Source organism: Lissotriton vulgaris, chromosome 6 (assembly GCF_964263255.1).
Source record: "Lissotriton vulgaris chromosome 6, aLisVul1.2, whole genome shotgun sequence".
Classification (NCBI taxonomy): domain Eukaryota; kingdom Metazoa; phylum Chordata; class Amphibia; order Caudata; family Salamandridae; genus Lissotriton; species Lissotriton vulgaris.
Window position 1 is genome coordinate 1907065849 of NC_141694.1, and position 27385 is coordinate 1907093233.

The following is a 27385-nucleotide window of genomic DNA, read 5'->3' on the forward strand; positions in this document are numbered from 1 at the left end:
CATCCGCAGTATCACAAGTGCATTACAACCTATGGAACAGGATATCCACCACATTTGAAAACAAATATTCCATCCACCATATCACAAGTGCATTACAGCTTATAAGATCGGTTATCCACCACATTTTAGACCAAGTATCCCATTCACCATATCACATGTGCACTACGGCCTAAGCGACGGGACATCCGCCACATTTGAGACTATGTATCCAATCCACCGTATCACAAGTGCATTAAAGCCTATGAGACGGGATATCCTCCACATTTGAGATTAAGTATTCCATCCGCAATATCACAAGTGCATTACAACCTATGGAACAGTATATCCACCACATTTGAGACCAAGTATCCCATCACCATATCACAAGCGCACTACAGCCTATGCGACGGGACATCCGCCACATTTGAGATTCTCTATCCCATCCACTGTATCACAAGTGCATTAAAGCCTATGCGACTGGATATCCGTCACATTTAAGTGCATTACAGCTAATAGGATGGGATATCCTCCACATTTGAGACTAAGTATTCCATGCGCAGTATCACAAGTGCATTACAACCTATGGGACGGGATATCCACCACATTTGAGACTTAAGATTCCCATCCACCATATCACAAGTGCATTACAGATTATAAGATGGGATATCTGCCACATTTGAGACCATGTGTCCGTTCCACCATATCACAAGTGCGTTACAGCCTATCATACGGGAAATCCGCCAAATGTTAGATCAAGTATGCCATCCAATGTATCACAAGTGCTTTAGAGCCTATGGGACGGGATATTCGCCGCATTTGAGACCAAGTATCCCATCCACTGTATCACAAGTGCATTACAACCTATGGGACAGGATATCCACCACATTTGAGACTAAGTATCCCATCTACCATATCAGAAGTACATTACAACCTGTGGAACGGGATATCCTCCACATTTGAGACCAAGTTTTACAACTGTTGTATCATGGGCTGCAATATCCACCACATTTGAGACCAAGTATCCCATACGCCGTATGACAAGTGCATTACAACCTGTGGAACGGGATATCCTCCACATTTGAGACCAAGTTTTACAACCGTTGTATCATGGGCTGCAATATCCACCACATTTGAGACCAAGTATCCCATACGCCGTATGACAAGTGCATTACAACCTATGGGACGGGATATCCACCACATTTGAGACTAAGATTCTCATACACTGTATCAGAAGTGCATTACAACCTATGGAACGGGATATCCACCACATTTAGGTCCAAGTATACCATCTGACGTATCACAAGTGCATTGCAACTTATGGGACTGGATATCTGCCACCTTTGAGAACAAGTATCCCATCCACCATATCACAAGTACATTACAGGCTATGAGACAGGATATCTGCCACATTTAAGACCAAGTATCCCGTCCACCTTTTCACAAGTGCATTGCAACCTATGGGAATGGATATCCTCCACATTTGAGACCAAGTATCCCATCCACCATATCACAAGTACATTACAGGCTATAGGACAGGATATCTGCCACATTTAAGACCAAGTATCCCGTCCACCTTATCACAAGTGCATTACAGCCTGTAGAGCGGGATATCCATCACATTTAGACCAAGTATCCCATCCGACGTATCGCAAGTGCATTGCAACCTATGGGACTGGATATCTGGCACATTTGAGACCAAGTATCCTGTCCACCATATCACAAGTGCATTACAGGCTATGAGACAGGATATCCGCCATATGTAAGACCAAGTATCCCATCCACCATATCACAGGTGCATTACAGCCTATGGGATGGGATATCTGCCACATTTGAGACCAAGTATTACATCTGCCGTATCATGGGCTGGGATATCCTCCACATTTGAAACCAAGTATCCCATCCGCCATATGACAAGTGCATTACAACCTATAGGACAGGATATCCACCACATTTGGGACTAAGTATCCCATCCACCATATCAGAACTGCATTACAACCTGTGGAACGGGATGTCCACCACATTTGAGACCAAGTATCCCATCCACCATATCACAAGTGCATTACAGCCTATCATACGGCATATCCACCACATTTGAGACCAAGTATGCCATCCTCCATATCACAAGTGCATTACAGCTCATCGTACGGTATATCCGCCACATTTGAGACCAAATATCCTGTCCACTGTATCACAAGTGCCTTACAGCCTATATAAATCGATACTTGTATAGCGCACTACTCACCCGCAAGGGTCTCAAGGCGCTTGTACGAATACCGCTGTGGAACCCATCCTGGCTTTCCCTGTGAGGCTTCCACTCCTGGGCACCCCCAAGGTGGAGGCCAGGCATCCTTAGTGTTGTGGGGGCCGTTGTGGAGATTAAGCAAGCTACTGCCCAGAGTTGCAGCGTGGGACTCCATGATTGGAATAGGCACCGAGGCGAGAATTATCAGGCCCGTGGAATTTTTGAGCCCAAGACCCACCGAGGCAGGGAATTGAACTCTGTTCCCGGGCTAGACCTCTGCATCAGAGTCTGCCGCTCTAATCATTGAGCCACACTTTTCCCTATAAGATGGGATATCCGCCACATTTGAGACCATGTACACCATCCACCATATCACAAGTGCATTACAGCCTATCATACGGGAAATCTGCCAAATTTTAGACCAAATATCCTGTCCACTGTATCACAAGTGTATTAGAGCCTATGGGACAGGATATTCGCCACATTTGAGACCAAGTATCCCATCCACTGTATCACATGTGCATTACAACCTATGGGACGGGATATCCACCACATTTGAGACTAAGTATCCCATCCACCATATCACAAGCGCATTACAGCCTAAGGGACGGGATATCCGCCACATTTGAGACCAAGTATCCTGTAAACCTTATCACAAGTGCATTACAGACTATGGGACGGGATATCCGCCACATTTGAGATAAGTATCCCATCCACTGTATCACAAGTGCATTACAGACTATGGGACGGGATATCCGCCACATTTGAGATAAGTATCCCATCCACCATAATACCAGTGCATTACAGCCTGTGTGAGGGGATATGTGCCACATTTGAGACTAAGTATCCCATCCACCATATCACCAGTGCATTACAGCCTGTGTGAGGGGATATGTGCCACATTTGAGACTAAGTATCCCATCCACCATATCACCAGTGCATTACAGCCTAAGGGACGGGATATCCGCCACATTTGAGACTAAGTATCCTATCCTCCATATCACCAGTGCATTACAGCCTGTGTGAGGGGATATGTGCCACATTTGAGACTAAGTATCCCATCCACCATATCACAAGTGCATTACAGCCTATGGGACGGGATATCCGCCACATTTGAGAATAAGTATCCCGTCCACCATATCACAAGCGCATTACAGCCTAAGGGACGGGATATCCGCCACATTTGAGACCAAGTATCCTGTAAACCTTATCACAAGTGCATTACAGCCTAAGGGACGGGATATCCGCTACATTTGAGAATAAGAATCCCGTCCACCATATCACAAGTGCATTACAGCCTATGGGACGGGATATCCGCCACATTTGAGAATAAGTATCCCATCCACCATATCACAAGCGCATTACAGCCTAAGGGACGGGATATCCGCCACATTTGAGACCAAGTATCCTGTAAACCTTATCACAAGTGCATTACAGCCTAAGGGACGGGATATCCGCCACATTTGAGAATAAGTATCCCGTCCACCATATCACAAGTGCATTACAGCCTAAGGGACGGGATATCCGCCACATTTGAGATAAGTATCCCATCCACTGTATCACAAGTGCATTACAGCCTATGGGACGGGATATCCGCCACATTTGAGATAAGTATCCCATCCACTGTATCACAAGTGCATTACAACCTATGGGACGGGATATCCGCCACATTTGAGATAAGTATCCCTTCGCCATATCACAAGTGCATTACAGCCTATGGGACGGGATATCCGCCACATTTGAGACTAGGTATCCCATCCACCGTATCACGTGTGCATTACAGCCTATGTGACGGGATATCTGCCACATTTGAGATAATTAGCTCATCCGCCAAACACTAAATCCAACGTTCAGTACTAGAACGCATTGAGTTCCTTTTATAGGACAGAATAATGATGTGCCCCACCGCTGATGTGTCCTCCTTCATAGGTCTTCCTTGTAGACTTCCTACGGGATCTCCATTAGCCCACCCTTCTTAACATACATTTTGTTTACTTGTCCAGTGGGGCTTCTCCTCTTCTTTTTCACCCTAAATCTTTCTCTGACTATGACACCTGCTCCTCTTCCGGCCTGACATTGATTGGGACTGTTGTCAGCCGCTTTAGGGATTGCATGATCTTTAGGAGCATTTATCAGATGTGTAGACTGTCAATCAATGCCCCCTGGCTTACTAGCTAGATTTTCCATTCAATGTCCAGCTCAATCTGGCCCTCGGTTCCGCAGGGCAGCAATGGACTTTTTTCTTACTGTAGGAACTCTCTAGGAAAATGTGGGCCTTTTAAATAAAAAGCATACTGAACTTTTAGGCTCCTCATAAAGCTACAGGCATCTATCACCCTAGCAATAACTATAATTCACTTTAAATAAAACCAAAATAACAAAAATAGACAAGAACTTGGCTCCTGAACAACAACCCGGTTCAGAGGGTTGGGGGGTATAAACATCTGGGGTGACCATTGACCCCGTGGCTTATTGCTGAAGATCTACAGCAGATACTGAAAAGGCAGCGCCTTGACTCCAGCTCTTATGTCTCCATGAAAAACCTTGAAGGGCTATATTATCGACCCCAAACAGAAGGGTATAGAGGTGAAGCTGTTCTCACCAAGCAACTCTAGCTGAGAATCTCTGCTAGAGGGAGCAGAGCAAACATGTCTGTTACTTCCTTCTCCAAGATTAGCGTCACTGAATGAAGTCTGCTTGGAGTTTGAAATCACTAAGCAAGATATACCAAGGCAAGGAGCGTTCTTACAATTTTGTGTTAAGCTTAGCTACTTAGCTCCACACAAGAATAGTCTGTAAATGAACTATAAACACCTGCGACACACATTTTTCCCTCATAATTTCTCACTTGCTCTGTGCTCAGACGTGTATGTTAAGCAATCCTCCCGAGCTCCAATTTTGTGTTAGCAAGTGATTGAAACCAGACCTCCCGCTTCCCCCCTAGCAACAGGGACATTTCTACATCAGAGAGTGAACATAGGGTGCTCTGAGAGAGTAATAATCTGCTCTGAGCTGTTAAGCTGTGTTTTATAGGGATTGTGCACTTTGTTTTTTGGCTAGGAGAGTAAGTAAAGTTTTATACAAACAGTTTTGTTAGAGGACAAAGTTTGTTAGGCCCTTACCTGCAGAAGGCCAAAGTGTGGATTGAGCCTGTTTGTCACCTAGGAGATTCTGAATAGAGGAGGAGGTTCCCTTCCCAGCCCAGCCCCCAGGGTCAGCAAACCTAAGTCTGCTGATTGGCTCCCCAGCTACCAGGCAACCCTGAGCCCTCCTCTCACACCTGCCCATGCCCCTTAAGGGTTTGCTGGGTGAACCCCAACACATTCACCTCCATTTTGTGAGTTGCAGCTTCCCTGTGCCCAGATTGCAGTGAACCAAAGACCAGGAAGTGGTTAGGAGGCAGACTAGTGCGGTCTCTTTCCTAAAATAAAAAAAAAATCAGTTTTTCCCTACCCATGATTTCATCATTTTTTTCTCACTGTTTTGCTTGTGGTGGTTACAGTTTGAAAATTGTAGTCTTGAACCTGCCTGTGATTGCATAATTTCTTCACCTGTTCTGTATTTAAACTTGTGGTTTGTACTTGCCCATGACTGTTTTCATTTAATGTGTTGAATTGTAGGATTTGCAGTCCAAAATCTGTAGTTTTTTTCCCCTCTTATTCCCTGTGACAATCTCTTTTGCCTCTGAGTTTCTACCTTTCTCTGTGCTCACACCTATATGTTAAGTAATCCTCCCCAAGCTCCCATTTTGTGTTAGCAAGTGAGTGAAATCAAATCCCCTCTTCCCCCCTAGCAACAGGGACATCAGAGTGAACATAGGGTGCTCTGAGAGAGCCGTAATCTGCTGTGAGCTGCTTAAGCTGTTTTATATAATGATTGTGCACTCAGTTCTTGGCTAGGAGAGTGAGTAAAGTTTTATACAAACAGTATTGTTAAAGGACAAAGTTTGTTAGGCCCTTACCTTCAGAAATCCAAAGTGTGGATTCAACCTGTCTGTCTCCTGGGAGATTAATCTGAATAGAGGAACAGCTTCCAACTCTCTGGCCAGCAAACCTTGCCTGTGGTCTCTGGGACCTTATATAGTCTGCTATTGTTTGGTACATGTGTGCTCTGATTGGTGGTTGTATCCGGTGTTTCTATTGGATTAGGGTTAGTGTTCTCATTGGTTGGGTATTTGAGGGTTCTGATTGGATTCCTGGGTCAGTGATTCACTTAACGTGCGGTTGGGCATAGGGCTAGGGTTAAGCTTTATTTTAGAAGGAGGGATTAGGGTTTCCTGTGTGATTGGTTGCTGGACTAGGTGTGGGGCTAGGACTAGGGTTAAGCTTTCTATTGGAAGTAGGGGTTAGGTTTTCCTGTGTCATTGGTTGCTGGGATTGGTGTTGGGACTATTGCTAGGGTTATGCTTTCTATTGGAAGTAGGGATTAGGGTTTCCTCTCTGATTGGTTGCTGGACTAGGGCTTTGATTGGCTGTAAGGTCGTGGTCCCCTATTGGTTCTAGAGTTTAGGGCTAGTGTTGTGATTGGTGAGGGTTAGGCCTAGGTTTCCATTGGCTGAAGGGATCACCTGACTACTTTGCCTATAAAAGGCCAGGGCTTAAGGTGTCTTAGCCTCAGTGTTGAGGTTAAGGGCAGAGAGGACAAGGGTAAGTGCCTGCTTGAGCCTGTTCAAGACTGGTCGGGACCAGGGCCAGAAATGCTACCCATTCTCTCATTCAGTAATACCCACCCTACACCATCCACATCCATAGAGTTACACTCTCATACCAAACGTACTCCACTTATTTACTACAAACCAACCCTATGCACAAATCAATGTACCAGCACACACTACAAAACCACACTAACCACACCTGTATACCACTTACCAAACCACTAATCACGAACATAACCAAAGTCCATACCATAGTTAACATTAACTTATCCAGACACACACTTCACACTCTAATTACTCCTAATAGACACCCTTTCATCACTAATAAACCTATACTCAGCCTTCTATCATTTGTGCAAACACCATCCTCTTCCTTCTACCACAATAACACAACAACACAATACTTACACTCCACAGCATCACACATTTTAACTCTTGCAGAAAACATGTGTGAGACAAACAAACTTAACTCTACTTGATCGCCCACACAACATACACTCTACTCACAAACACATCACCTGCCCCTTTACCTTACAACTTCCACTCACAAACAAAATTATACAAACAAATCCATCTCATAAAATAAAAACGTCAGCACTTCTGTTCAGTACTCCTCAAAAACAAAACATATCATGCACACCAGCATGACAAAATCTCTCAAGGGCAACACCTCATAATACTCACAGTCACAAAATGTAATCATACACCCCACTTTCAAACTATACAAATGAGCAAACTACAATGCCAAGCTTTCTCTCTTTCACCACACCTAACACACATATATCAACACAGCAACTCTCTTCTAACCGCCTCTCATCCATTGGACAATTTAGAACCTTACTACATGACCCACATCCTGCACCACCACCCTTAACTCATACACCTCCAGCCCTAAATATTCGCAAACAATATAAGCAACTTGCCACACATCACAACTTTGCTTCACAATGTCTACTGCACAACAAGGTTACACCACAAAAACAACACAGCCCACCAAGTCACTCTCAAACACCGTCTCCACCACCTACGCACACAGTCCCATCAAATTGCCTTCTTAGTCTGCTGCACGAGGAACACGACCCAGAACAGCTACACGATTGCTATCCTAACACAGCTGATACCAGCACTAAAAACACACCTGCTACAAACCCACACAGTACTGATCACTGTCCTAGAAACAAAAGTCTCACTGTCACTGGAACACATTCTCTAAACTGTTTACTAATAAATGCTTGATTGCTCTCTAAATACAAACAGTACAATCAACAAAAACTACTGGGTTTGGGCTCCCAACAGCACCGCTTGCCACAAGCTACTAACCAACAACCAGAATTGCATGTGCTGCTAACAATTTCACTCTCTTATTTTTAGTCTAAACATCTGACAATGAAACAAATATTTAAGTTGACCATATGTGTCATTTATTTATTTTATTTTGAAGGAAAATTATTTTGTTTAGATCTGTGAAGAAATTAAAGTTTTTTTGTTTTTTTTATACAAAATTTTAAGACCTTATGTACAAAACCAAACGACGTATATTCAGAATGAACAATTTTTACAAATGAAACGATTAGAACTTTTAGACAACATATATACAATCAATCATACAACTCACAAACCACGCTATTTACATATTATATACAAACACAACAGAAAACAGAAACATATGAATTATTTCAACAATGTAATCACTTTGATTTACAAAGAAGCCAAAAAACATTTGCGTGTCATCAAAAACTGTTTGGAGATTTATATCTCAGTTTTATATTTTAGGCTTGAGAAGTCTAGTTTGTATAAAAAAAAACTTTAATTTCTTCACAGATCTAAACAAAATAATTTTCCTTCAAAATAAAATAAATAAATGACACATATGGTCAACTTAAACATTTGTTTCATTGTCAGATGTTTAGACTAAAAATAAGAGAGTGAAATTGTTAGCAGCACATGCAATTCTGGTTGTTGGTCTCTAAATACAAACATCATATCTACGACCTTCTCACTGACACAAAAACAGACATACTGTTAAAAACGGAATCATGGTTGGGAGATAATATGGCTCCAGGCAGGCAAGAAGCTGTTCCTCTAGGCTATCAAACGATCACCCAAAATTGTACAGGCAAAAAAGGAGGTAGCCTAGATGATGTGTTCAGGCAAATATTACATATCAATAAAGTTGACGACATTTCCATAAAGAATTGTGAGGCTCTTTGCCACCACCTTCCTCTTGTAACTTCCTGCTCCTTTATAGGGCTACACCTAGCTAGGCGACATTCCCCAAAACACCTCTAGACACAGTTTCAAACCTGATAACAATACACTCCAACCTATGCGTTCTGGGTGACCTCAACATTTGGTTTGACAAACCCAATATGCCCTATCCGAAAACAATAATCGCTGGCCTAAACACCCTGAACCTGCATCAGATCATCCACAAACCCACACACATCTTTGGACACATCCTAGATGTCATTTTTGCTACTACAGAACTAGTTACCTTTCAAATTATAAATCCAGTCACATGGTCAGACCACCATTTGCTTGCTTTCCAACAAACTCAATTTGGAACTCTTAGAAACACAACTGACATCTAGTACTGATCTGGAAACAATAAATTCAGTTAAAAAAACTATATGAGTGGCTACAGGCATATTTTGATATTCTAATACTAGTCAGTTCAGTTCATATAGTCTTTATTTTGAATAAAAAATTCATAAAAGACACAATATATAAAAAAAACATTTCAGCATTACAATGTTGTACAATGGATCCCCCAAATACATAAAAGTGAATTAGCACAATCATATACAGCATAAAAATTTGATTACTGTTAAAAACAGGGATTTTACAATTAAAGGGCAATTTACAGTTTCTTTGCACGAATCAACCACATCCAACCCAAAAATTTTGCTATACAAATCACTGATTTAGCAGTGAGCAAGTCACGCAGTTTAAGCAAAGCTATATTGCTACCTCGACAGTTCAGTGTTTTGCAAATTGTTTTCAGCCATTTTAATCTAGGCAATCGATATGCAGGACATGCAAAGAAAATATGTCCAATACTTTCCGCCTGGTCAGGGCAGAAGGGGCATTTATTGCTTGTATCCTTAGCCCACTTTGCAGTGAAGGACTTGACCGGCAAGGTTCCCACCCGAAACTGATGGTACAGCTTACGATCGAGTGTTTTGCATATCAAGTCCCAATAGGGTTCGAGGAACGGAGTTAGCTTATGCATTAAAAACTGTCCCGTTAGGCTGTTCTCTGAAGAGAGAGTGACCAGTACAGATTTCTTAGTGGCCCAAAAAAGCTCTTTGAATTCCACTTTAGATGGGAAACAAGAACTTTCCGGGTGTAACCATAGCTCGGGGAGGCCCATGGAGTACAATATTAGCTTAACCTCTCGTAACCATGGAATTTTCTGGGCACCGCACAATGCTCTTACCTCCCCCAATTCATGAGCAAAGAGACTAAGCTCTTCGGTCGTCCACAGACGGCGCCATAGAGCTACAAGGCGATACTGTGCCATCTCATTCAGCGGTTTACAGCCTAAATCTAAAAGCAGGGTTTAATGGGGGTCGATTGAGGAAGTCCTACTAAATTCCTAAGAAACCTATTCTGTGCGCTGGTTAACGCCAGCAAGCCCTTGTAACCCCATATATCCGCCCCATACAGGATAGCTGTGTTCACCTTGGCCTCGTAAATTTTTAACGCAGTTGTAATGCGTTTGGTCAAGGTTTTTTTCTGTTCCTTCAACAAGCATCCTGTAAGGCGAACAAATTTAAGAGTTGACACCTCCAATTGGGGTTTCCATGTAAGTTGATGGTCAAGAGTCACGCCCAGGTATGACATGACTTTAACCTGTTCAATTGGGACACCCTCTAATAAAAATGAACTTGAAATGGGTTTGTTTTTGTTAAAAATCATAAATTTAGTTTTATCGGTATTAATCTGAAGGTCATTAACTGTGCAAAATTCGGCAAATCTGTTAAGAGCAGCCTGTAGGCCACACCGAGTCCTGGAAAGGAGCAGGGTGTCATCGGCGAATATTAGCATGGGGTACTTTGAACCCCCCAAGGATGGAGCATCAGTATGTGCGTCTTTTAAAAATGCAACCACCCGGTTGATAAACAGGAGGAACAAAGTAGGGGCCAGCACACAACCCTGCCTTACTCCACGTTCCACAGGGAAGCTAGCAGTCACCTGACCCTGTTTACCCCATCTTACACGGGCAAAATTATCCTCGTGTAGGCGCCTTACTAGCTCTAGTATTTCAGGTGGAAATCCCATAAGTTCCAGGGCTGCCCAGAGTTTTGCCCTGGGTACCAGGTCGAATGCCGACCTGAGGTCAATAAAGGCAGCGTAGATGACACCGCCGCCCAGAAGAACCACCTTCCAATACAGCATGGTAAGGCGGAACACCTGGTCTAAAGTGCTAGTGCCTGATCGAAACCCTGCCTGCATGGGGGAGAGTATGTTATTTTCTTCTATCCACCCTTGTATTCTGGCTAGGGCCATTCGTGAAACCACTTTTTGGATAGTATCGATCAGGCTAATGGGGCGATAATGTTTGGGTGAAGATCGATCCCCTTTCTTATAGACCGGAAGAATCTCAGCCCCTTTCCAGGATTGGGGAATCCTCTCTCCAGCTGCGATGGAATTTGCCAAATTTAGTTTAAAAAGATCAGCTGGTACCGCATCAATACCTGGTGCTTTCCCGGACTGAATAGATTTTAGTGCATGTTCAGTGTCAGAGTTATTAAAAATAAGCCTGTCCTTATGGGGAGCTAATATAGTCCCTGCCAAGGGATCTTCAGCCAACTGGGAGACGTTAGGGTTTTTGAATTGAGTCGAAATTTTTTTCACCCAATCATCAGCAGAGACATGGTTTTCAGGGGATAGTGAATCTGAGCCCCTGCCCCATCTGACTATCTCCCAGAACTTGATTTGGTTGGACGATTCACAGGCTTGAAGGAGATCAAGCCAGTAGGAGTCGTACCAATCCCTTTTAGCCTCCCAAATAATTCGTCTATAGTCCTGTCGCGCTGTCCTGATAGCGGGGGTATTTCTAGATTTTACAGCCGAAATGAGAATACTGTGGGCTTCTCTACAATTCTTGTTATACCAACCCTTAATTTGCTTCGCTTTCTGTTTCCGGCATGGCCTGGTAAGAAGTTCCTTAATAGCCGCGAAACAGGCCTCATGGAGATCAACAATATTTTGCTTAGGGATAACATTTGTGGTTACTGCCATCATCCTAACTCTTGTATCTAAGACCAGGTCTTCTATCTGACAAACAAGCTCATTGTTGGCTAAAACCCTAGGCCATTTGACCCGTCTTCTGTTATCACACAAAACAAGGTCAGATGTGATACAAGATGTTTCTGCCTGGGGAAGCCCTAGTCCTGGAATCTTGAGTATAAGTGGAAGAGGATTATGATCACTCTCTGGCCTAGTGTCAATAGACATGTCACTAACTAAAGCCCAAGATTCAATGTTAATTAAGATATAGTCAATGCGACTTGTGCTAGACCCATTGTCGAAAGTTGGTTTGCCCTCCTTGTCAGATAAACTGCGGCCGTTCACCGCTCGGAGCCCCCATTCTAGGCAGAGTCCAAGCCAGTGGAGGGCAGCCTCGGGACCCCTGACACCCTTGGTAATTGATAGTGAGGGAATATCCCAGGCGAAATCTTCCTCTGAGCCTACATCCTCATCGAGATTCAAAATGGGCTCAAATGAGGAATTCAAGTCACCAGCCACTAGAATAAGCTGGTCACTTTTATACTCGTTAAAAAAGATTTCTAAGTCATTAACAATTGGTTGCTTCTGGCCCCCCTGGCATCCTCTAGCATAAATGTTGATAAGGATAACATCCTTGCAATTTGCTTTGCTAAGGGATATGCAAAGAAGGTCAGGGTTCGTCATCTGGATTTCCTTGATACTAAAACCAAGTGTGTTTCTTACCCATATGGTGAGACCACCCGAAGCCCTACCCTTTATACCCTGTACCGCTGGTTTATAGAAGTTTAAGAAGCCCAAACAAAACAGGGGGGCAACAGACCAGGTTTCCTGAAAGGTGATAATATCATGTGAGGTGATATAGTCTACCCAGTCATCATTGTCCAGGCGGCCCCGTAAACCAGCTATATTCCAGGAGGCTATTTTAAGTACATGAGCCGGGATGCCAGGGCATGGATTGTCTGATTGTGCCAAAGTGCCCAACACAGTCGGGATGAGATTATGGGCATTGCCAAGAGTTACTTGTTGGCCTGATAGTGACATAGAACAACCTGTGTTGGAAACTGTAGTGGTGGGCGGGGTGGAGTCTGCAATAATAACATCCGCCCCCCCCCCGAGTCAGTCAACCTCCTCAAGGCAACCAAACATATTAGATGTAGGGGCCCCCTGCCACCAAATACTCTGATTGGGTCCACCGTTCCCAAAACCCCCATGCCTAGTTTTTTGAGTTGTCGTCCATGACCCACCCAGTCTATGCTGATTTTTAGGAGGATAGAAAAAAGTGAGGGGTCTGACAACAACTGTGTGATCTTCTTCACACGGTGCTCAAGAACAGAGATGCTGAGCAGTATGGGGATCAGAAAAAGTCACCACTATACAGTCACCCCTGATGGATTTGCGGGTGGGTCCAACCCATGGTACTCGTCGTACCATTAGTACCCGACTTCTTTGGTGACTGGGGAGCTGCCTGTTAGTATTAAGCCAGTATATAACCTTGTTTTTAAGAGACCAATGAGCTTCTTTAGTTTGTGAATCAAGGATAGGTACACCAGCCAATACAATAACATATTGGCTGGCTTCTGGCGGTAAATCAATATAACCACCTCGGAAGTTGGGACGATTAGGTTCAAAAGGTGGCAAGGTATTGTGGGTTGGCTGCTTGGGCTGCTTGGGCTGCTGTGCGGCAGATTGGGGAATATGTTTAGGACGTGTCACATTCTGTGGATTATGTGATTGGATCTCAGCAGAGTGTGGTGTATCCCTTACATGACAGGTGTTGAGTTTGGGACTTGGGTTGGGAGACAAACGTCATGATTTGGAATGTTAATGGCGTTGTTCCCAATTTTCGTGCGGGGTTTGGGCACAGGTTTAGATCTAGGAGGGGGAACAGTCGGTACCTCTGTTTCTATTGTTTGTAAAGTTAGAGCCTCCCCCTGAGGAAATTTGGCCTCTAATTGCTTAAGACTTAGGCTAGCCAATGTGACAATTGTCCTATCCATTTCTAACAAATGGTTTTCCATTCTGGAAAGTCTAAGTTCCAGGGGGGTGAGTAATTTTTTTAGTGTGTCCCATACAGTTTGTACAAATTCCTCGTCCCCCCTCCTGTCCCCCTCTACCCCACTCAGTCTACCCTCCCTTAGTCCATCTTTACTTATTGCTGGGAAAGCTTCCACCAGGGGAACATTCACAACACCTTCAGAGCCATGGGGAGTGGGACTAACAGGCAGAACTAAATTACATTCATCAAGTACTTCCCCATGGCCTGTGGTACCTAATTGCCGTCGACAATTAAAAAACTGCGCTCTCGCAATTTTGGCCTTTTTGCGAGCAAATGCAGACCTGGCCTGACTTTTCTTTTGCTGGAGAGCAGTTTTTTTTTGCATGTACAGCAGCTTTGGATGGTTTACCATTCCCTAACACACTTTTACCAAACCCAGAGGTGGGTGGTTGGAGCTCCACAATAGGATCCAATATAGGGTCATTGGCTAGTTGGGGTGGGGACAGGGATGGGCGGTGGTGTATATCAACCATTGTGAGTAAGGGTCGAGGGCCAGATGTACGCTCAGGAGTCAATGCCAAAGCTAGGTTGCCTAATGACGATTTCTTAGAACTAGCTATATTTAAGGACAGCTTGCGAGCAGCTTCAAGTTCTAGGGAAACCCTATGCTGCATTTTATTAATTTCGGCATCAATGGCCAAATTTGTCTTTGTTAAGAAATCGTCCAGAGTCCCGCTAGGCCCGTTGAGACCCTTGGCAGTTTTACTACGTGTGGCCCTAGTACACATAATAAACTATGAAGAACTATAACACAGGGGAAGGAAAAAAAAATATAAGATACCAGTTCACAAGGAAATCAGCCAAGGGATATGGCCCAGACCAGACCTCTAAGACCTCGAACGGCCTCAAACGGCCCGCTCTTAGCCCGGTCTTTGCCCCGGGCTGCGTCCCGCGCTGCGGGAGAGGAGGCAATGTTTAAAGTGTTAGTGAAAGGGCGGGGGCGGAGCTCCAGGGAGAGCGGACCGGAAGCTGACCACGGTCTCGCAGGGACACCTGGGTAAGGTAGTCCCTGCACGCTCGCAGCCCTGGAGTTCCAAGTTCGCCCTGAGTCACCCCCACCGAAGACGGGCAGAGACAGCACCAGCACGGTATCCCAGATGAAGCGGCACCCGCGGAGCGGGTGCGGCGAACAGCACAACAGTCAGGAGCAAGGGTGAGGTGAGCGCTAATCCACGAGTGCGCTTAGCTGCAACAGCGAGGTGATACTAGTCAAAACCACACAACAGAACAAAAGAAAGCAAGCTCCTTGGAGAAATACAGAGATAAAAGACATAGAACAACAAATTGAAAAGCTGCAACATACCTGGCTCAAAACAAACGCAACACGAGACAAACTTCGCCTACAGAAAATTAACAGATTACACAAGTCAGCTATCAAAAAAGCAAAGAAAAGGTACTATTCAGACAGAATTCAAAATGCTAAATGTGCAAATAAAGAACTCTATAAAATACTCAATGCATTTCAAAAAACAAATTGCCTAGCAAGAACTCATCCCGTTACTCAAGACTTCACAAACAAACTGGCAAACCAGTGCCCAAACAAAGTAGACACGTTGGACTCATACTTAAAACAGAGACAAAGTGTAGGAGAGTAGGATCTGCTTCACATGTTTACCCCCACTTTCTTCTGGTGTTTCACTGTTTTTCGCCTTTAGTCTTGCTGGGACCCTGCTATTCAGGGCCCCAGACTAGCTGCTTCCTCTCTAAATTGATTACATGTACTTTAGGTACATGTAAATGTAAATGTAAATGTCAAGGTATTTGTAGAGCGCACTGTCACCAAGCGGTTTCCTGGCGCTATTTCTCATACCGCTGTGGAACCCCTCCTGGCTTTCCCTGTGAAGTGTCCACTCCTGGGCACCCCCAGGGTGAAGCCAGGCATCCTAGCGCTGTTGGGGCCGGTGTGGAGGTTAAGCAAGCTATTGCCCAGAGTTGCAGCGTCGGGCCCATGATTAGAATGGGCACCGAGGCGAGAATTGTCAGGTCCGAGGAAATTGAGCCCAAGACCCGCCAAGGCGGGAATTGAACCCTGGTCCCGGGACAGAACTCTGCATCAGGGTCTGCCGCTCTAACCATTGAGCCACACTCGTCACAGATTGGATCCTGATGTACCCTTGTGAATCCCTAGTATATGGTATACTATGTACCCAGTGCATAGGTATCCCAGAGGCCTACCAGGGACTGAAGCATGTATTATGGCACCCCTTGGACAGCCACCTAAAATTACACCACAGGTCAGCTACTGCAGCCTGGGTGAGGTATAGGTTCAGTATACCTCACCTATCACTGCTCATACAAACCTATCAGTCACTCCTATGGCAGGCCTTAACAATCCTGAAGGCAGAGTAATTGGTTATATGTGAGAATGTGCCCAGGCATGAGCTGAGCCCCTCTGCAGCCTTCAGTATCTCTTCTCTGATTGTCAGTCTTGCCGCCTGACCATATACTTTTAAGTTCATTATAACCAAACTGTAAATGCTAACTTTGGACTGGCTGCACTGAAACATGTTGTGTTTGGTGTCAAACACCTTGGAATCATAACACCACACCAGTAACTGATGTGGGAGCATGATCCCACCCTTCTAGAGGGAGAGACATGGCAGTACTGGTATACCCGGTAGAAACTTAACAGATCCCTGGCATCACAAAATGGATGATGCAGACACAGACACGGGTCTGGCCTCCTGCTGCTGACTGAAACTCACAGTCGGGGAGGCCTGGACAATAGGTTTCCTGTCACAGGGAGGTGTACCTACCTCCCAGACAGTATGATGTGTATTGGGGATGGGTGGGAGCACTCTCGGAGTGCTTTGAAGTCCTGCACTGGGGGCACATTTGGTGTCCCTTTGCATAGTCCAGCTCAAACCGGTTCAGGGGCTTCCAGTCCCTGCTCTGGCACGAAACTGGACAAAGGAAATGGGTGTAACCACCCCTGTTTCCAAACCCTCCCAAAGGTGGATCCTCAGAGTTAGTCCAACCCCTTCCTTAGGTATAAGTAAGGAACCTCTGTAACCAGAACTTTAGATATCCCTGGATGACACTCTGAAGCTGAATCCTCGAATTTCGACTCTTTACTAAAGACTAGAGGACTGAAGAAATCTCCCTTGGGCTCAAGGAGTGACTCCCCTGCTTGGCAGGCACCAACAAAGCATTTTCCTGGTCTGCATTTCTGAAGCTCCCGCCGAACTCCAAAGTATTTGTAGCGCAGGAGGAGGATTTCCAGACATCTCAGAGGCTGACCCAAGTCTCAAGCAAAGCTGAGACCCGCAGCCCTCGTGAGTAGCATGGAACCGGAACTCCTGGTCACCGGGCACTTTTGCAAGTGCATTGACTTTTCAACGTCTCTTGAAGTTGTGCTTGGGGTTACTTGTAGCACACACCTCGAGCAGAGAATCCACTGAAGATTGTCGGCCTAGTCACACCAAGTGACCCGTGGCCCACCATTTTGTGTTTCCTCTTGAGGTCCCTTCAAGATCCCTGGTCCGTCGACTGGTGGGTCCTTGTGAAGGTAACTTTGATTTTCCTTGGGCTTCCCTGGTTGCTCCAGACGTGACCTGACTCCCAACCAAGTGGTGAGTCCCTCAGACCTTGCTTGTCTGCACCGAAGCATCTTTCTCCTTTCTGCGTGGGTTTCTGTTGCTAAGGCTTATTGTGTCCAATACGGGTACTAACACTGCAGCACTCGACATCCTTCATGGGATAGCTCAAATCCAGCTCCTGGTCTTCCTCGACGCCTCCTGGTCCTCGTGGCTGAAGAGTCAAGCTTCACCTTCTTCACCTGAAGCACCCAACATCGGGGGACATCCGCCTATCGTCCTCCTTGTTACTGGCAAGTGACCCAGACTCTGTACCCTTTGCTTTCAGGTTCTTCTCATCCTCAATCGAGACTTGGATCTCTTCGGACACTTCTCATCCTCCCGGCAGCAGCACTTCTTTGCCAGCTCCCATTGAAATCGACGATGCAACCTGACACCATTTGACACCTATGCACCTGGCTTCCCTGGGTGAGTAACACAAATACTCCAGTGCTCCTGTGGGTGTTGGCCCTGGAACTTCCTAAGTCCCAAAGGGTTTGGTCCTAGTTCGATTCTAAATGTTCCTAATCTTTAAAAATGTAACCGTGACTTTCCCCATAGACTCTAACGGGAGCTCGCAGCTGTGTTCTCACACTGTACATGGCCCCAGTGGGTCCCCTGTGTCACTACCTTTATTTGGTTCCTTGGGGTCCCAGCGATTCTATAGGCTCTAGGCCTTGTGTCTAGTTAAGTCGTGGTTCTTATACCATTATTTTAGTATATGGTTTTGCTCGCCACTAGGGCCTAACGTGTATTTGTGCTGTAACTTTTGTGTTTTGACCTCTAGACTCATAAAGAGACTAGGAGGGTGTGTTTAGAAATAAATACCTATATTTTATATATATATACCTGGTGTAAATGTAAATGTAAATGTAGTGTATTTTGTAAAGCGCACAGCTGCCCCCAACGGGGCGTCCCGGCGCTGTATAACGCTGTGGAACCCTTCCTGGCTCTCCCTGTGAGATGCCCCTCCTGGGCACCTCCAAGGTGAAGTTATAGAGAAAGAAAGGGAGGAACCCTACTATTTCAGATAGGGACAGGGTAAGTACACGTTAAAAAACAAGAGGTCCCAGATTAAGAAGGCTAAAGTCCTTAGGAACACATTTTGATCTAGACAATTACCATTAACAAAATCAGGTGGAAGTGCAGAGTTATGTCAGTGAATAAATGTAAAATTAAAACAGTACCAAACGGTTTAAAAAAATTATATTCATGTCTATTTATTAAATGTACATATTATAAGAAGTAAACTTTTCGCAAGTTAAACAGTTCATACAGTTTGTACAAAGAAATATTTTATACATTCAATAAAAACAACAATAAGAAGAAAACAAAGGTCGACGCAGCGTTTCGGTGATTCAGTTGATTTTCACCTTCATCAGGACAGTTTTCTTTCACCAATTAGGGGTTTTAATTCCTTCTAGTCTCGATGTCACCGTATAGATTACAATGGGGAAAGGTGAGATTTTACACTTTCCCTTTTCGTGTTGATGTGCACTGGATAAGGCTATGAAACAGAAGGACCTTCGTTGGAGCCACTGTATTTTCAACAAAGAACATACGACTTATAGAAGGCTGTCAAGAAGCCTAATATAGGTCAACTCTACAGTCACGTCTGGATGTAGACTGGGCTTGAAATCGGGTGATATGTCTTCTTTTAATTCTTATTGGACTGAATATCGTAGTTATAGTGTATAAAATATTTCTAGATCCAAATGTGTTCCTAAGGACTTTAGCCTTCTTAATCTGGGACCTCTTGTTTTTTAACGTGTACACCCCCAAGGTGAAGCCAGGCATCCCAGTGTTGTAGGGGCCATTGTGGAGATTAAGCAAGCTATTGCCCAGAGTTGCAGCGTGGGACCCATGATTAGAGTAGGCGCCGAGGTGAGAATTATCGAGTCCACAGACATTGAGCCCAAGACCCTGCCACGTCGGGACTTGAACCCTGGTCCCGGGTCCAATCTCTGCTTCAGAGTCTGCCGCTCTAACCAGTGAGCCACACTTCTTCTGTGATTGTCTTTCAGTTAGCCATTCAAGAGATTATAGACTGGTAAAACAAGATGCTTTACATTCCTTCAAGACTTAGCCTAAAGGCTGCTCTCCATAGCTACCACTAGGATAGCTTTCAATAAAGGTTGTATTTAACCTATATCCAATAAAGGGTTGCTTGGACAGGTACAAGGTGCCCACTATAACTAGTGGACAGCATATACCAGGCCAACGTCTCACACAAAGCACCAGCCGTAACCCTTTAACAAAACAACAACCCAAGAATACTCTAACCCAGCCTCTCCGTTCCTTCCAACACAGTTCACACAATGAATTTATGGATCTGGTCAAAGCAAGCAGGCCTTCCGGCAGCCCTTCTGAACTGAGTCCACCTCAAACTTTCAAGACAATTCTTCTAACAACCTCTGCTGCCACTCCAGTAAGAAGAATCATCAATGATCCCTTAACTACTGGAATATTTCCAGAAGAACTCAAAAAGTCATGCATACTCTCTCTAATGAAGAAAACAAACTTTGATCCGCTGAACTCTGACAACTATTGACCCATTACAAATTAACCTTTATTGTGCAAACTGAGAGAAAGAGCAACGTTCGCCCTGATGTTACAAGTCATTGAAGAGAATGTCATACTTTCAGACTTCCAAACAGGATTCAGTCCAGGAAGAGGCACAGAATCTGCCTTCCTTGCCATCTGGGATAACCTGAAGAACCCAGTTGACCACAACGGGGTTGCTGCGCTACTCCTCTTGGGCCTCTCGGCTGCATTTTACACGGTTGACCATGACACTCTGATACAAAGACTCTAAGAAGCCGGCATAGAGGGGACTGCTCTAGACTGGATTGTGTCCTACCTTCAAAACAGAACTAAGGTCTTCCATACCCCACCGTTCGCGTCCAAACCATACTCCATAAAATCAGGGGTCCCACAAGGCTCAATCATCTCGCCCATGCTTTTCAGCATCTACATTGTCATTACCAGTACTGATCAATCAATTTCACCTCATGTGTTATAACTGTACAGATGACACACAAATACTCCTTCAGCTGGAATTCCCCAAAGACATTAGAAACTCGCCAATTTTCAGTTGTCTCAGAGCCGTGGATCAATGGATGGCTTGGAGCCATCTCAAATTGAATGCTTCCAGAGCAGAAATACTCATGTGTGGCATTTGGAAACAGTATGACCCCCTTGCCTATGAACTGGGATCACCACCTAAAGTATCGAAGGAAGTAAGAAACCTCGGAATAACCAAGGACTTCTAGCTTTTAATGAATGCCCAAGTGGACAAACTAGCTATATCAAGCTTTGTTACTATAAAAAAACTCTGCAACAAATCTTTCCCCATTTAGAATTTCAACAAAAGTTTCAAGCTACCATCTCCCTTGTTCTGTTCAAACTCGATTACACCAATAGCCTCTACCACGGATCACTGTTAACAACCATGAAAAGATTCCAACTGATTCAGAACTCTGCTGCCAGACTACTCTTGCATATCAAAAAGCGAGACCACATCTGCCCTGCCTTGAAAGACCTGCAATGGTTACCGGTTGCCAGAAGATCCACGTTCAAGCTGCTCTGATTCACCCACAAAGTGATACATGGAATGGGCACGCGATTCATCAGGACTAAAATCACCAAACACATACAAATAAGGAATCCCCGCTCTAGAGTGGCACCTTGCCTCAAAATCCCAAGATACAGGGAAAAAAAAAACGAGTGGCACATCCTTCTCTGTTCAGGTAGCCAAACTTTGGAACTCTTTACCACCCAACATAAGATCCACGGACAACCACTCTATCTTCGGAAAACTACCCAAAAATTATCTCTTCCCCACATAATCACCATACGCATATCCCTCTGTATATAAGCATTTATTTGTACTATAGATATGTACCTATGTATGTGTAGTACTGTATATAAACATGTAGAATAATTATGTTTTTAATAAGTAAATAAAATAAAATATTTTAAGTACAACACTCGAAAACCAGAGTTTATCTAATGGATCTTTAATCTGCATATACTTACTTCCTTAATGCATCTATAAACCTTCCATATACTTGGATCTATATATTTATTACTTGTTAGACCTGGCACCATTGGCGTAGGTCTCCCTTCTATTTTTTGTCACTTTTTGTCTCCTTTGTGGTTGCCGACGTTAGACGCTCTGGGCGCTGTGCCACTGCCATTCAGTGTCACAGCGCGAATGCTCCTAATTATAGATTACCTGTATGAACTAGTATAGTCTTGTAGTGCCAATAAACATGTTAGGAAAGTCGTATTTGGCATGCTTGATCTTCAAATATTAATGTGCATCTAGTAGTGGTGATTGTCTTTATAGTCTGAGTGTGCAACTACCGCTTTTGGAAAGCAGGTATCTTTTTGACTGAACCTTCCTGTGTGTTTTCTTGTTATGTGTATTGGCCATCTTATTTAGAGGGCCAGGGCAGGCTGAGGCCGACCTGGGTCGAATGGAGGAATCTGCTGTAGAAGTATGGGGAGGGGTAACCCCTTTGATATGAGCAGGGCTGTGCCTGGCAAGGTGAATCATGGCTCCACCTCCCACTGGTCGTTTGATGGTGGGCCCCCTCTCCCTGAAAGGGAAGATACCGCCTCATAAATAAAGTGACTCAAGTCGACACCAAACTGGTTCTGGCCGGGTCGAGTGATTTGTGACTTTCTCAAGAACAAAGACTTGTGGGGTATAAAGATCTGAGCTGATACCCCTCCAAGGTGTGTAACTTCGGGATGCAAAGACGAACCTCTGTCCGCGTAACAAGAGGAAAAGGACTTTGAAACTTTCATCCATCTACTGAAGCAATTACCCAAGGACCTGATTTAAGCTTGCCTCCTGCCGAAGTCTCAGGGACATTAGACTTCATTTGTCAGCAGCGTGGTTTCCTCTTGAAGGGAATCCTACTTGCAGGTGAGGCCTATGTGCAGAAATCCAGGGTCTCTAGTCCTACTGTGGGGAACACCACATTTGACTTGCTACAGAAACCATTGCTAGCACCATTGTGAGCTGCTGCAGGTGAGGAGCTGTGCCTCTCAGTGCCCACATTTGAATTGCTACAGAAACCATTGCTATCGCCATTGTGGGCCACTGCTGCTGAGGGGCTGTGCCGCTGAGTGCCCGCATTTGACTTGCTACAGAAACTATTGCTATCGCCATTGTGGGCTGCTGCAGCTGAGGATCTGTGCCGCTGAGTGCCTGCATTTGACTTGTTACGGAAACTATTGTTGTCGCTGTTGTGGGCCACTGCAGCTGAGGAGCTGTGCCGCTGCGTGCCCACATCTGACTTGCTTTGAAAACCACTGCTATCGCCATTGCGGGCCGCTGCAGTTGAAAAGCTGTGCCGCTGAGTGCCCGCATTGGCCCTACCACAAGGATCCTACGAGAATCAGTACTATCGCTATTTTTGGGCCGCCGCTGCTGAAGAGCTGTGCCGCTGAGCGCCCATGCTAGTCCCTACGTCACAAACCATGCCATCTTCTGTGTGTACCGCTGGGCACCGCCTTCTAACCCTGTCCTAGGATTAGCGCGAGTGCACGCCGCGGACTGCTACAGCCGAGGAGGTGTGGCCGCTGAGAGTCCGCCTGTCATCCCGCACCTTCCCTGTGAAGCTGTGCACTGTGTCCCTCTTTATATCCCAGGTACACTGTGCATAACCGGGCCACCTTGCCCCAATCTCGAAATAAACCCGTTCCACCCGCACGCACGAGTGCTTCAATCACCGTGAATGGATCAGTAATTATGTGCATTGTGGTTCTTTGAGCATTTCTCAGTTTCGTGCTTAACCTAAATAAAGATAACTATTTTTCTATACTTGCTTGTGGTGTCCGTTTTGTAGCGTCTTTCCAGCGTTATTGTGTATGGTCATAAATGCTTCACACATTGCCTCTGAGATAGGCCTGTCTGCTCGTGCTACATTACCACAGGATTGAGCAGGGGTTATCAAAGAGTGTAGCCCCCTTACTCTGACTTAGGAAGAAGGGTCACTATTTGACACCGGGGCCAGACGCTGCCAACTGGAGGCTCCCATTTTTAACATTACTTTTCACCTAAAAAAGGATATTTAATGCACTACCCTATTTCTCACCCTTTGCCTCTATCAATATCTTTAATCTACATAAACTTCCTGCCTTAATGCATCTACCGTGTACTTATGGATCTATATATTGATTACTTTATTCTAAAGCCGCATATCCAATGCACTACCCTATTTCTCACCCTATACTTCTATCAATGTATCCATTACCTCCACTCTCTTTCATCCCAAACCCCATACCACTAATGTGATCCCCAAAATAACCCTTTCTAGACTCTCCCCTACTCTACCCCTCCTTGCATCATCCGACACCTCTTTCACTATCGTGATCCCCAAAAGAAGCCTTTCTAACTCTTCCATTTGACTCTTTCCCGCCACATCCCTTTTTACCCATCCCGAGCCTCCTCCTACTGCTGTGACCTCCCGAAGAAAAAGTCTAAATCCTTCACGTTTCTTTCCCTCAACTATCCTTTTCAATCAAAATAACAGACTAACATGGCCACTTCTCAAATTTCATATTTCACCAATAATTCTGCATATGTTACAGAGTAGCGTGCTACTCGCCGAAAAAGCACTTCAACACCTCATCAGGGGTAGCAAGCGCTATGTAAATGCAAAACTTTTACCCTCTTGTATCCCTCACTCCCCTTCTCTATCCAAATAACTGAATAACGTGTCCACCACTCAAATTACTTTCATATTTCACTCTACTAATTCAACACTAATCCCTTATGGGTTCCGCAGTAGCATTCTACTCGCTGAAAAAGTGCTTCAACTCCCCATCAGGAGTAACGAGCGCTATATAAATGCAAACATTTTTCCCTCTTCTATCTCTCCGCTATCCTCTCAATCCAAATAACTGACTAATATCCACCACTCAAATTACATTCATATTTCACTATATTAATTCTCCACTAATCACTTATGGATTCCCGAGTAGCGTGCTATTCACCAAAAAAGTGCTTCAACACCTCATCAGGGGTAACAAGCGCTATATAAATGCAAACCTTTTTCCCTCTTCTATCCCTCCGCTATCCTCTCAATCCAAATTACTGAATAACATATCCACCACTCAAATTACTTTTCATATTTCACTCTGCTAATTCAACACTAATCCTTTATGGGTTCAGAGTAGTGTGCTACTCGCCAAAAAAGCGTTTCAACATCCCAACAGGGGTAACAGGCGCTATATAAATGCAAAGCTTTTTCCCTCTGCTATCCTCTCATTCCAAATAACTGACTAATATACACCACTCAAATTACTTTTCATGTTTCACTATACTAATTTGATAATAATCCTTTAAGGATTCTGGAGTAGTGTGCTACTCGCCGAAAAAGCGCTTCAACACTTCGTATGGGGTAGTAAGCGCTATGTGAATGCTCCAATAGATGTTAAAGTGATGCTCCTGTTCTTGTTTACTGATCCCATCACTTCCTGACCTGCTGATGTTCCCAGAAGCCTCCTCCTGAGTGCCGCCCTTAGAGCTCTGTCTCATTGGGCACCAAAGGTTGAGGATGCGCCTCCTCCTTTATCGAACCGGCTCAATAGAGCAAATATGATTGTTAAACTCCGCCCTAGGATGATGATGATTTTGGCTGTTATTTTATGTCTGTTCTGTCTTTGCTAGTGCCCAGAGTTCCTTTGGGGCAGCAGTTTGTGCTTTTCAAATTTCGAAACACAAAGCAGCTGAAATACCCTTCTGCAAGGTGCTGTATTGATGTTTATGATTCTGAATTTGTGTCCATTAGATATTTACCATGTTATGATTCTCAGATTTCAGGAGGAGATACATGGAGCATATTGCTGAGCGATACAGACTGATAGAAGACAGGAACGCCCGGGTGGGTGAGATGGTCCCACTGCAGAAAAGGTACACGAAGCTGCTCATTGTCCAGAATTATCGCTGCGAGAAGGAGCGTGAGCACGAGATCATGTCCAGAGGCAGAGAGCACACTGAGATAATGGACGGCCTGGCCCGCAAGCATTATATTGGTTTAGACGCTCTCTTCGACTCCATGGAGGATGGGCACAGACCCAGGACTGTAGTCCTGCAGGGACCAGCGGGCATTGGGAAGACCATGACAGCCCAAAAGATCATGCTGGACTGGGCTCTAGGAGAGATCTACCAGGGACTGTTTGATTATGTGTTCTACCTCAGCTGCAGAGAAATCAACCAAGTCAAAAGCAGCCAAAGTGTCATTGATCTGATTTCAGCCCGCTGCCCCAACAGGACGATACCAAGGAGCGGGCTGGTGGCGGATCCCAGCAAGATACTGCTCATCCTTGATGGCTTCGATGAGCTGAAGTTCTCTCTGGACTTAAGGGAGGACCAGCGCTGCAGTGATCCATGCCAGAAGAATCCTGTGGAAGTCACTCTGAGTAACCTGTTGAGAAGAAATATCCTGTCACCATGCTCCATCATCGTCACCACACGTCCATCAGCTCTGGCAACGCTCAGCCAGTGCATAAAGGTCAAGGTTCACCTTTGTGCTGAGATAATAGGATTTAAGAAAGAGGACAGGGAGTTGTACTTCAGTGGTTTCTTTGGCAATGATGAACATTCATTCAGAGCCCTTGCCGTGGTGAAAGACAATGACACCCTGTACACCATGTGCTTCCTCCCCATCGTCTGCTGGATCGTGTGCACGGTCCTGAAGCAACAGATGGGGAGAGGCCAGGACATTACGAATTTTTCAAAGACCACAACATCGGTCTATTTGTTCTTCTTGTCCACTTTGTTGAGGGATCACAGTGCTGCATCTGCAGAGACCATGCAAGGGAGCCTGAAGAAGCTCTGCTCCCTGGCACTCAATGGCATCTTTGAGCAAAAAATCCTCTTCGATGAGAAGGACCTTCAGCAGTTTGGCCTCGAAGTGTCCGAAATCCAGTCACTGTTTCTCAATCAGACCATCTTTCAGCAAGATATTGATGTCCGCACAGCCCACAGCTTCATCCACCTCAGCTTTCAGGAGTTTTTTGCAGCCCTGTTCTACATCCTTGACTTGGACGGGGGCTCACCCAACCCTCAGAGAGGGTTAAAGCATTTATTGAAGGAATATAGTGAGGATACAAAAGGCCATTTAAAGCTAACAGTGCGATTCCTATTTGGCCTGATCAACAAGGACCAATTGTGCCATGTGGAGAAAGTCCTATGGTTTAAAGTATCTCACAGCACCAGATCTGACCTGGTAACATGGCTTCAGGAACCAAAAGGGAAAAGCCTGCTACTGGATGTTTTCCACTGTTTGCATGAGACTCAAGATGAAGAGATTATTTCCAGGGCCTTGGACGATATTCATAATATTAATATAGAATCCGAATATTGTCTGATCGATTTCAAAGCACTTTCATTCTGTTTGAAGCATTGCCAAGGAGACAAGACTCTCAACTTGTCGAAGGTAAACTTCGGGCCAAACTCTCAGGAAATCATGAGGCCTGGGATGATAAATTGTTCTACTCTCAGGTATGTGCCTCTGTATATTATCCATAAATGTTTTATATTTAGGTATATTGCTCTGTGTGGTAAATGTAAATGTATGTAGCATTTGTGAAACTCACTCCTAGCCAGAGGCAGTGGGGCACGG

General features: G+C 44.8%; 1 protein-coding gene across 1 annotated transcript in view; it reads left to right on the forward strand.

Annotated features, from left to right (window-relative positions):
• LOC147709877 (NACHT, LRR and PYD domains-containing protein 3-like) overlaps positions 1-27385 on the forward strand; it is a 188071-nt gene that overhangs the window by 57899 nt on the left and 102787 nt on the right. The window contains exon 3 of the mRNA XM_086926116.1: positions 25575-27264. Coding sequence (XP_086782242.1) covers positions 25575-27264 — 1690 coding nt within the window. The remainder of the gene's footprint in view (positions 1-25574; positions 27265-27385) is intronic.